The 12,607-nt window shown below is 38.5% G+C and overlaps 1 protein-coding gene across 3 annotated transcripts in view; it reads right to left on the bottom strand.

Annotated features, from left to right (window-relative positions):
- Positions 1 to 4,189: 4,189 nt before the first annotated feature.
- The window catches only part of LOC146325411 (TOX high mobility group box family member 2-like), a 114,915-nt gene continuing 106,497 nt past the window's right edge, over positions 4,190 to 12,607 (bottom strand). For 2 of the 3 annotated variants that reach the window (XM_084721426.1, XM_084721428.1), the window contains 3 exons: positions 8,835 to 9,233; positions 7,934 to 8,073; positions 4,190 to 5,554 (listed from right to left, as the gene is read on the bottom strand). In XM_084721426.1, coding sequence (XP_084577552.1) covers positions 5,512 to 5,554; positions 7,934 to 8,073; positions 8,835 to 9,233 — 582 coding nt within the window. In that variant the 3' untranslated portion in view covers positions 4,190 to 5,511. The remainder of the gene's footprint in view (positions 5,555 to 7,933; positions 8,074 to 8,834; positions 9,234 to 12,607) is intronic. The other variant, XM_084721427.1, reaches the window with a different exon arrangement.

Genomic DNA, 12,607 nt, shown 5'->3' with positions numbered 1-12,607 from the left:
AAAAACAGATCTAAAAAGGTAAAGTTATATATAATTGAAACTCCATGCAGATATAGTTTTGCTGAGAGTTATTTCACGAAACCAAAAGCTTGACAGAAAACTGTGAAACATGTTCAGGATTGCTAATAAACAAAACCTCAATATTTTTTAGTTTTAACTGAACCATCTGACTCCTGCTTTGTGAATGAATCATAAAACTTGATTGTCCATAAAAACACATTGTAAAAAATCAATGCATAGTACATCGTGTCAGCATAAAGAATCATAGAAGAATACTGCTAAAAAAAAATGTGAATTACCATTTTATGAGTTAGTTAGAGAACATTAAAACATGTGGACGTTTTGTTTATTATTAGCAATCCTTACCATGCAACATGCCTTTTTTGAGATTTAAATAATTATCATTCATCATTTTCACAGTTTTCTGTCAAACCTTCTGCATTGTGAAATTACCCCCAAGCAAAACTCCTATATGTGCACACAGTTATATAACTTACTGAGGTGAGACTGATTTAACTTTGCAACAAAAATCATCATCAACATCAATCTTTACACATGATTCAGTTGTTTGCGTTGAGTCTTTTGAGACCTATTTTTCATAAAACAAGAACAATTCTGCCTGTGGAGGGAAATTAATCCACCTGTCCCCTGAGCATTGACTTCTGTCAACAACATTCTGAAAATAAAAGAATAAAGCCAAAACAAACTGACTAAAATGTATATAAACAACATTTTAAAATCTTACCTCATGGGGAGATTTTTTTGTTTGGTGGCTTTGGTTAGACTAAATTAATTTTTTTCATTGTTGAGCAGCCTTTTTTTATTTTGGATCTTCTTATTTCCTTTTAAGCTGTGCAGTCATACTGTACAGTCACATGCTCAAAGACACAACACGGGCATGTCTTTAGGGGCGGTCCATGACTTTCAGCATCCTCTCAGTGTCCATATGCAGTCCTCTTAAGTAGGGATGAACCTGGATGGATAAATTCACAAGATGAAAAAATAACACGCATTCTTTGCATTTACATTAGGAGGGAAAAAAACAGAAGTTGTTACACTGTCACAGACTTCACATTAATATCTTCTGATAACATCCACAATATGTAATCAGATGATTTTTAGGGCAGTTCTATATCTAAACATTTAAAAAAAAAATCTTTTGTATATTTGTCCAGTATTCTAATAGTTTTGGACAGTCCAAAAATGTGTTGAGCAGCCTTATGATTAGAATAAACATAGTTAGTTCCTACAGATCAGGGTGTTCTTTGCTCTTTGTGTATCTATTATTTAGTATTTCTGAATCATAAACAATGTTTGAGTGAGGTTAAACTGTTCTAGATTTAGCAGCACTAGATGTCACCAGCAGATGGCGATAGAGGAACATCAATAGGAGAAGGTAAACCAGAAGCAAGGTTCCATCTAACACATTATTGCTTTCAGTGATCAGCAGTGACAGAATTTATCTGTATTTAAAGTCATCTCCTCATTTGCTGGCATTTAATAGAAATTCCGCTCTTACCTGCTCAAAAATGTAACATCTCGAGTGTTCATTTTATTAAACTTTTTAATTAATTTTCAAGGGTACTCCTGGTTAGAGCGATGACCTTTGTAACTCCTGTTCACATTCACACTAGAGCTGCAGAGACTGGTTGATTAATCAATTAGTTGATTGAAACAAAATTGGTTGCCAACTATGTTTACAATCAATTAATTGTTTTAATCATGTTTCAAGCAAAATAGCCAACATTTGATCTGCAGCCTTTCTTAGTCGTTCGTGATGGTAAATGAACAGTATTTGGGTTTTGCATTGTTGAGTGGACAAAAGAAGCAGTTTAAAGACGTCACTTTGGGTTCTGTGAAATTGTGAAGAGCATTAAACGATTAATTGTGAAAACGATCAGCAGATTGGTTGATGATGACAATAATTGTTAGTAGCTTATAAATTCACATCTGAAAACTGCCCAATAAAACCACAAATGTGGGATAACAACAGCTTTGTTCAAGGGCACCTCCATGAAGGTAATTATGGCGAGGCAGGGGCCTTTGATGTCCTTTGCTGTCATTAAAACACATCAGTGTTAAACTTCACCATCAGTCTAATTTAAGTCATTGAATGTAATTGTAATGAACTGGAACAGAAACTGAAACACAATGTGGTTAGTTTTATGAATCAGCTGTAGGGGGCACTGCGTCATCATCATCATCACGGAGAGAGAGAGGGAGAGGAGGGGGAGACAGGGAGGAGGGGAGGGATGATAGATTCCATTTCTATTCTACCTTTAATCCAACTGTGAAATTCATAAGTAAAAGGCAGTCTTCTTTTTTTCCCCCTCTCAGGTAGTTCTCTGAAAAACCGCGTACTGCTGCATCAACTCTGAGTTTCATCATCACACCTTTACCAAAAAACATGACCAGTGGGCAGAAATGTGATGCTTGACATGTTATATTGATCACGTCTGGAAAAAAGAAAGAAAAAAATTGTGAAAAGGTTAAAGTTCATCAAATGAAGGTATGCTGGAAAGCCTAAACTCCTCACCTAATGAGGCATGTGACAGCAGCCACATTAACTTCTCTGCAGCATCAAAGATAATTCATCTAATTAACCTCAGACACATGCACAGGAGTGCAAAGTTATGTTTATCTGCTGCTACTCATCTAATTACTGATGAATGTGTTGAGACTCGGTAATGTAAAGCACAGCAAACTAGAGGTGCACAGAAATGTCATTATCAGTATCTGTTCAGCCAACAACATAATCTTTCTCTGTATCTGTACTCAGACAGAAGACCAGAGGTGGGTGTGGTTTATACTGGAATTCATCCAAAATCAGGCAAATGTTTTATTTTCTAACCACTGCAATACAATTGTTTTGCTCTCAAAGCATCAAGTAGATTTAAAATTGACATAATTAATTATGAAGCAGCCTCTTATTGCATCTCTTTTTCTAATTTTAATTTGAACTAAACTGAGTTTTATGAATTGAACCCCACCATCCTTTAACTGGGGTCATGTTTTAATGTTTTTTATATATATAAAAATTCTGTTTTAAATTAGAAATAAAAAGTCTTTGCAGTAAAGAGATAAATCATCATTCAGTTGAGAGTAATGACCTTAGATTGCAATGATTCTGCATTTATTATTATTAATATATTAAGCTTACTCCAGTTAACAGTACTAGAATATTATTACATATTATACTATCAAATATATTATAATGATACATGCACTTAGACATAAGTAAAAAGTAGTGCTCTGAATGTTGTTGCTTTACATGTTGGAAATATTTTTTGTCCTGAATGATAATAAGCATGTTCAGATAGAAGAAATATCTGTTTACATTGCATTATATGTGCTTTCCTGAATAATGTTTTTAGATTTAGGTGCAAACCTATAAAGCAGGGGTTCTCAACCTGAGGGCCGGAACCTCTAAGGGGGTTGCAAGATCATTTCTGGGGGTTGCCAGATTGGAGAATTAAAAAGGTAAGAATAATGGCAAGCAACACAAAATGAGTGCCGGGAAGCAGCTCTCAGTGACATCAGCCCCTTATATTCAGTCAACAGAGGGACCAAAATACAGATATAACAGCCACCTCAATAGTAGTTAAAACTATAAAGCAGCACAAAAATTTCAATTTTCAACATAAACCAACAGTTCTGAACAAACACAAACACTAACAAAAACTAATATTTGCATTTTGGAACATAAAGTAGCAAAATGAACACACAACATGATAGGAAACGAGGGACATATTTTAGATTGGAGCCTCTCCCAGGCTAAAAGGTTGAGCATCACTGATATAAATCACACCAAACCAAAATGATCTAAATAAGTCGAGACATGCACGTCCATTTCTCCACTTTAAACATTTTATTACAGACAAAAGAAAACAAAAGAAGTATTTGTGACACAAAATGAATCTAATGCTGGTGTCGCACCAACAACAATTTCTGAAAAAATATTTATTATTCTAATAATCATGGTGTTTGATCAATAATAATATTAATAATAATAATATTAATAATAATAATAATAATAATAATAATAATAATAATAATGCACCCTGATGAAAATAAGCCAAAATGTTACTTCATATCATTCATAAATAGATGTGAAACCTGCAACCAAATTAAATAGAATGACCATATTGTAAAACATATGATATTCAACAAAACAAAATGGGTTCTCTCATCACTGGCTTTACAAATTAAAGAAGTACATTTGGCAGGTTTTATACACAAAATTAAAATATCTACCCCCATGACTTTTCCTCCGAAACGCAAATCCTGCTACAGTGAAAAAAAAAAACAACAAAAATATCTTCAGAATTTTTTTCTTCACAAAAAATGATAAAGATGAGTTCAACACAATTCTAAAACACCTAATAAAACTAGTCAAAAACTTTAAAACCCACTGTTATGTTTTTTTTTCTTTAGTAACATTTCACATTTAGCAACTTTTTTTTAATTCACCTGTACAAGTGGTGTCAGGACTAAAGGAGGGGAGGTGGGTGGGGTTACAGGTGCAGGGGGCGGTCCTTATTGACCCAGAGGAGGAGGGGCTAAAAGGAGAGGTATCAACCTTTGACCTCTAACAGTTCTGTAACGTCCTGAGGCCATGAAGTGAAGAGAGCGACACTCTCTATCAGAGCTCCGCCAGTTTAAGGAGGAAATGGAGCACTTTTTCAGTCTTTTTTCTCTGTCAGGTTTGGAGAGAAACAAGACCTGTGAACACAGTTTCAACACAACTTTTTAGTGTGTGTATTCCCTCACTGAATCCGCCTGCACGAAAATCACATAACCAAACAGAAAAATGTTTAAAAAAATAAAAAGAAAGCAAGGGACTGCAGCTAAATACACACATAAGAGGGATCCATTTTGGTGATATTTACAATCACTCTGTGAGAAAGAAAGGAAATGAGGGAGTCCTTTACTATGGGGCAAGGATGATTTACAAATGTCTTATGTGTTTGTGACTATTGTCATTAAAATTTCGCTTTGCTTTCACTCAGCTGGGGTGTTTCAGTTGGTCCTGAAGTACATCCACCCCTGCTGAGGTGACTATATTCTAGTTTCCTGCATTAGCTTTTCTACTCAAGACCCCTATGCTTTGAGTATGCTTAGAGCATTTCATCTCCCCGATGAGGGCAGTCCATGGCAAACACAGAGTAATGGAGTGAAGAGGAGAGAAAGCATCTTTAAAAAATTCAAAACAAAATAAGAAGACATTTTTTTTGGTCTTCATTTCCAGTATCTTGGCATGAGCTTAAAGCTCACTGCCCCCACTAAAAAAAAGGAAAGTTCGCTCATAAGGAGAAAAAAAAAAGCAAGAGAAGTGCCTCAGGCTTCTGGCCGATCTAAGTGCTTGGCAAATAGGTGAAGTTACTGTAGCAGTCTTTGGGATTTTCGAAATCCGTCACAAAAAAAGAAAAACAAAATGGTGTAGAAGCTGATACATCGATGACGTTATGTTGGAAAGCTCCCTGGAGTCTGACATTTGGAGGTCTTTCAACTTCAAGTGAGGTAGAGAGGCTTGTCCCGAGCTCCCATGCCACTGCTGAGGAAAAAGAAAATGTATTAATGTATATCTGGACACACACAATGATGCTCTGACTACATGTATTTTTGCTAATCCTATGTATTTTGAAAAAGATTAAAGGTCCAGCGAGTAAGATTAAGGGGATCTATTGGCAGAATAGAATAAAATCAGAGTCTGGCAAAACTAGATTTAAAATGAGTTAATCTGGATTCAAAATTAAGCAGAGCTCTGTTGCACAATTAGAAACTAATCTCTTTTCAGTAAATCCAGGTTTACTAATGTAAACCCAAATTAAATAGAGTTATGGAAGCGCTTGCTTACCTAAATTAAAATAAACCCATATATAAAAAATAAATGTGTTGCTGTCTGGACCTAGCAAGTAGCCTATAAAAGAAGTACAAAAGCAACTAACTTTTGACCATATTCCTTAACAAACGCTTTCCTACCTGGCTAAAAAGTTAGCAAAACATTAGGCTATATTGTTTACTAGCTAGCTAAAAAGTCGACAAAACATTAGCCTACATTGTTTACTAGCTAGCCAAAAACTCAACAAAATGTCAGCCTACATGGTTCACTAGCTAACCAAAAGTGAATTAAATGTTACTGTTACTGCTAGCTACACAGTTAGTTAGCCTAGCTAGCATACTCATGATGACTCAGCAGAGAAGCTCTAATTTCTTGTTGACCAAATTATTGGAATGATATGGCCAAATAATAGAGGACTTAAAAATAGGCAACAGCAAAATAAGGTGGAAAAATAATCTAGGTTAAATGTAAAACTAAACTCAGGTTTAAATTTGAGCTTTCTTAATCTTGAGCTTTAAAGTTTTAAACCCCTTTAATTGGGTTTAAAAATTAATCTCTGTTCTTGCCACCCAGTCATTGTGTTTTCGTTGCTTCCATGGAGGCTGCCATGTCTCTACAATAGCCCAGAAAGGACAAACCAAACACTTGTTGGTTCTTGATGTGGCCTTTGCAGCCATAATAAATTCTCCTGCAGGCTTGGAAGGGGAGAGTGAGACGAAGCATCTGCAATCTCTAGGCGCTACACTAGATGCTACAAAATCCAACACACTGGTCTTTTAAAAAAATCTTTTTGATGGAAAACCTAGCAAAGAAAGCAGCTCCAAGACAAACATCAGCAAACAACAGACTGATGTCTGTTGTCAGTATAAAGAAGAAATAAAAAGTCAGAATTTGCAGATCACTTGCTACTTGAAATGTCAAATACAAAGTCTGTTCTGCAGTTATCTTTACTGACATACTGAAAATAATTCAGTACCCTCCAAAACTGGAAACTACAATGATCTGACACTGAGGGAGAGGGTTTTAAGCATAGACTCAATATGCTTCAAAGAGCATCAAACATGATTTGACCCAGGCGTGATCCCATTTGACATACAGATGAATCAGCTCTAAATACAGGAGATACTGACTTCCAGCTCTGCCGCCTCTCGGAATAGCAACACCAAGTTTCAGGTGTGAGACAAAACAACATTCCTCTTGTACCTGCTTGAATAGCTTGATTCAATAAGGCAATGTGTGCCGAGCAAAACACAGGGAAACTTAATTGGATGTCACACTTTTTCCGAGCTGGGTAATAGCATTGTTCTACTGCTGCATTACTCATTTCAATTTCAAGGAGATGCTTTGCTTTAGCAGGGAAATCGCAGTTTATGATTAATACTGTCTGAGTCTCAGAGTGTGAAAGTGAAGTGGTTCAGCGCAACTCATTTGGAAAATGAGTAACTGTCAGACGACTACTTGCTATTCTTAACAATCGTGTGTCCCAGATTGGATTTACAGAGGCATTTTTATTTTGGACTGTTTTTTTGTGGCTAACTCAATGTGATCTCTTCTTGTTTGTAATGTCCTTGACACAACTTTCACCATGACCATATCTAGACCTGGGTATCGTAGTAAAAAATACACTAAATTACAATACTAGGACTATATCAACAGATCAATAGAGTACTTCACTGGATACATTTTTCACTTCATCCAATACTCATCTTGTCAGTGGAAGAATTCCTGAAATAATCTGTCCAGATTTTATGCATTTCTTTTTATGGAGTGTCTCTTTAAACCTGGGTCAGAACAGTCAAGACCACTGTAAACCTAGAAGGCAGTGTAAAGTGTAGTTTTAGTCTAAGTTGACTTATTATTTTTATTTTTTTCTTATTATTATTTTCAGTTTTCACTGGCAGATTTGGTTTGGTTTAGGCAACAAAACTACTTGGTTATGTTTCGGAAAAGAGCATGATTTTTCTTTGCCTTGGAGGTTTAATTAGCCACATTGGCTATTTGAACCCCAGATCCAGATGGTTCTGGGTTATTTTGGTACCTATGCCCACCACTAATGATAACATAATATGGATAGTGATGTGATGAGCTCACCCGCAGTGGTTGGGTCCGCAGTCCCTGTTGCAGTACTCGCTGTCCCAGTCAGGGTTCTGGCCGTGCACTGGGTTCGGGGCCCCTGGAGACTGTGAGCCCCCAACACTGTTCTGGTAATCAGCCTGGATGTGGGAGAATCCCTGCAGATTGGAAGAAGAGAGGACAGGAGAGAGGAAAAGCTTTGAGATGGCCGGCCATTAGGGTTTGCTGAGCCATAATACTGTATGAGGCCAGTTGTTGTCAGTGGTCTTTATTAGTCGCTCTTGAGCTTCATACGTGGGAAACTAGAGCAGCACTTTCTCCGTCTCAATTTACTCTCATTGCTTGGTTAAAAGAGAGTCTCAAATCACAGTTATTTTACTGACATGACCTCCTGCTGGACTGGAGAAGATATGGACTCAGAGGAAAAGGGCAAGTTTGCTACTAAACGGATGAAAAAATAAGATTTTGAAGAAATTTTTGCAGAATGTGCTTTGTTCATAGACTTATTTCACTCCTTTCAGCAGCTAACTATTATTTATTTATAATTTATAGCTTCAACTATATAATGCTGACCTAACGGTACAGTAGTTTTGTGCAATGATAATTCAACAGTGCGATATATTGGTTTACTCTGGTATCAATATGACATTTATTTATACTGCACATTTCAACCAACCTTTGTTCTTACTCTCTACAATATTCTTCCATCTTAATACACTAATTTTATAGACTTCATCTTTCAACATTATGGTGATTAATTTTAAACAACAATGCTTTTAAGTGTAATAAATATAATGAATATGCGTCAGTACTGACCTGTAAATAAATCATCATTGCATTCAGGTGATTATATGAGGAGCTTTCAGATGTATGTCATCATATTCATGTGCCACAGATTTTTAATAATGGCCAGACCAACCTGTTGGCTGAGAGGAGGGGAGTGCAGAGGCGCCTGGAGCCCCATTTGGTGTGAGATGATTGGCTGCGACTGCTGCATGCGGATTGGCTGGTTGAGCAGGGAGCTCTGATGCAGGGAGAGCTGGGCGTGGGGGTGCAGAGGTGGGCTGATCTGGAAAGGAGCTGGGGGAGAGGCACTCATGCTGGGCGGCAGCATCTGGGATTGGCTGAGGGTCGGGGCCAGGGTGTGACGGGGCGGCCCGGCATAGCTCTGGAGGTCCGACAGGGGGAAGGAGCCCGGTGGGCCCAGGTAGGGTGAGGAGGGCTGTGGGGGCACGCTGTACAAGGGCTGCTTTGGGGGCAGCAGGTGGGAGGGCTGGCTGGTCTGCTGGGCACTTTTTGGTTCAGGGTCATTGTAAGTCTGTGGGAGAATAAAAACAGTATTTTAATAAGAAAAGATACATTAAGATTTTAATAACTTTCAGTTAATGACATGTAACCTGTAACCTGAAAACGTCAGCACATCACACATCAATCATCATTCATCAAACCCTGATCACAGCACAGCTCCTTTCTCGTTTTTTAATAGCAGTATCCATTACAGTTAAAACCTCAGCTCTGACCTGTAACTTAAACGGAAACTCCGTAATTTGACAACCTGGGTCTTCCCATACAGCACGTAAGTCGGCCAAGTTTAAAAAAGGATGCGGAGTGTTATGCAGAAGCAGTGATTTTCAGGGTACTATTTTCTCCTGTTACTTTTTGTTGGACTTAAAGACAAGGTTTTAAAGAAATAGGTTGGGAAATATACTTATTCCCTTATTAACTGCTTTTCCACTATAGCACCACTGAAAGCTAGGGCTATCCTGAAGGTAATGGGTGTGAATGGCCTTGGGCTACAAGCTGCAACAACAAAAACCAGTTGTGTTTCCACTGTTGCGCGGACAGCCCCACAGTTTTGTCCTAAGAACATGCCCATAACATCTTGGTGTAAATGTCACCTATCATGAGAATGGGAGGAGGGAAGTGGAAGCTAAAGTTAGATGCTTGTCATTTATATTTTATATTTTCTTGTAATTTCTCTATGCTTATATATATTTCTGTTGAATTACTGCAACTGTAATGTAACTGACTTTACCCCTGGGGATCAATTAGATTTTTCTGTTCTTCTTCTCACTCATCTTGGTTCATGAAGGAGGCAAGACGAAGCTAAAGTTGAGCTATCATGTGATATAAAGGCTGCATGCCAGCCAGTCACCAAAGACCTACTGCAGAAACTGGGTGATTGAAAGCAAACTGCACCCTTTTTTGCTGACATTCTTCCAGTCTTTCCCAGAGCCAGACCGTTGTGTGTTGGATCCACAACACTTCCAGTTCTCCTACAATATATTTCATCATGTTCCCATTTCGGCAGATGCTGTGGATTTGTTGTTGGATATTATTTTCTGCCCAGACAATGATAAAACCAGGTGGATGAGAAATGAGCTGCTGGTAGTGACATCTCTACTTAAATTACCTGCACCTGTCTCCCTGCCCAAAGTCAGGTAAGCTGACCCTTGTCTGCACCTCAGGCTACGGTTAGCACTGGTTAGCCCTGCATGGTCCATGGTCAATCTGTGGGCCAACCACACCTGCAAACTGGCGCTGACATAATCCTCCCTGAGGCTAAGTGCGGAATTGACAATGGAAACAAAACTAACCACGGCACACACAAGCTTGCATGCATTTAACGCAATTTTTATGTTAAGCTAAGCTAACTGTCTCTTGGCTTCAGCTTCAAATTAAATGCACAAAATATTTAACTATTCCTCTAAGATTATTTTTTTTAGAAAGCTTGCACTGCTACTGGCCAAATCTCTGCAACTGATGATGATGAGTAAACTGTTATCATGACGAATGGTCATAATTAGCAAATATTTGAGTCTCCCTTTAATCATTTTCCCTCTGCCTCCTCAGTACTTGTCGATTCTGTCCAGATTCTTGTCAGCTGTTTCACTCCTGAGCTGTTTTGTTTCTTGCTTGCCTGGTGCAGCTGTCCAATACAGTTTTAACAGGACAGTTGACACTCAAAGCTCTGAACAGCAAATCTTTTTCAGTGCATTGATGGTCACTGTGAAATGAGACTGTATACATTTAATTTTCAGTCCATCCTTGGCCTGACAGCTTTCACTATTTATTTTTGCACCACTTCACACACATGTAGACAGGCTGACAGATGGGAAAACAGGGTCGGGGTTGAAAATGGCTGTAGTGTTTTAAAAGGAAAACACCAAACTAACTCCACCAGAAATCACCCAAACTTCACCTTTTCTCATTTTGGACAGTATCACTCTGCGCAGGTGTGCAGCACCCACAAAACACCCCACCTCCACCTCTCCTCCCGCCCCACCCTCTGCAGGCCCGTATGATGAGCTGTCAGATTGCTCATCTCCAGCCATCAGTGTTGATTAGAAGGTAATGGAGCCCATTTGTATGAATAGAGCTGGGGCCGAGGTAATGATCAATAGACACCTTGACAGATAGATGGGAAAAGGAGAGGGACACACACTCGCGCGCACACACACACACACACACACACACACAGACACACACACACATTCACAGTCATGCGCACACATATATGCAGGAGCCCAGGCAGAGAAATGAGGCTGTTTGCCTGCAGAACAAATGGAATGACAAAAGGAATCTTCCCCACACTACATTGTGTGTTGTTAATACAAGACGGCACTAAACAATGCAATCCACAGCCCTCCTCCTTGCCTTTCTTTATTCCCAGACGTGCTACTATACTGGTGTGTACAAGACGCCATCATTCACTGGGCAGGAGGGGTGTCATGGATCTGAATTAGCAGAAAGGTGTCAGGGGTGGACACAACAGGAAATCACGTTGATTTGGATGTACTTCCTGTTGTAGATGATGAGATGGAGTAAATCGATGATCTAATGTGTGACACAGGTGTCTGCTGCTGTAGGATAAAAATGGGGTTTGTGTTTTTCAAAATACATACAGAGATGGGCAGTATTTCAATTAAAGGAGAAATGTGTAATACATTTATCAAATAACTCCTTTGAAATTTCCATTCTGGGCTGGAATAGCTTTTTGTTTTTTCATGTAAATTAGAGTTAAAGTTAATTAACTGAACCGTAAGTTAGTGTCTGTGTATGAGTCATAAGAAATCATCAAAAATCAAGGAGTTTGTACAGCACTTGTCAAATATGTTAACAGAGTAAGGCAGGCAGTGATTGAATTCCAACTCCAGAGTGTGTATTTTCAGAGCAGGTAGCTTTTGTTTTCAGGATAACAAGTTTAGCTTTTCATTGACAGACAACTGACAGTTATAACCAGCCAATAAACTTAGAGTGTAGGATTACAATTTACTTTCTTTATTTTAATTATATACATTGTCCATAACAGTATTATGCATTTTATTGAAATGATGAGCTGGTATTCATAATTTGTAAGAAGATAGTTTTGATATATTTGTATCCATCTCTGGACACATACAAAACAGACTCCAACCTGAGATCATGCACAGCACATGAGAGAGCAATCATCTTCTATCCTCCATCTCTAATAGATGTTATGGCCATATGCTTGTGCGCTCCGATTGGCTGACCCCTCCCCCCAACTATATCACCATACCAACTACATTCCCCAACCCCCAACATCTGCACCCAATGGAAATCAGGTATTGTTCCAAATATGGCCTGCTCTTTTTGCATCAGATGCCCCCACCCACTATCACCACCACCACCACCACTACCACCACCTCATCCTGAGGAAGCCCCGCCCAG

Source organism: Lutjanus erythropterus, chromosome 6 (genome assembly GCF_056507025.1).
Source record: "Lutjanus erythropterus isolate fLutEry1 chromosome 6, fLutEry1.hap2, whole genome shotgun sequence".
Classification (NCBI taxonomy): domain Eukaryota; kingdom Metazoa; phylum Chordata; class Actinopteri; order Lutjaniformes; family Lutjanidae; genus Lutjanus; species Lutjanus erythropterus.
The sequence above is the reverse complement of the archived record's forward strand: the minus strand, read 5'-3'. Positions and strand labels throughout refer to the sequence as shown.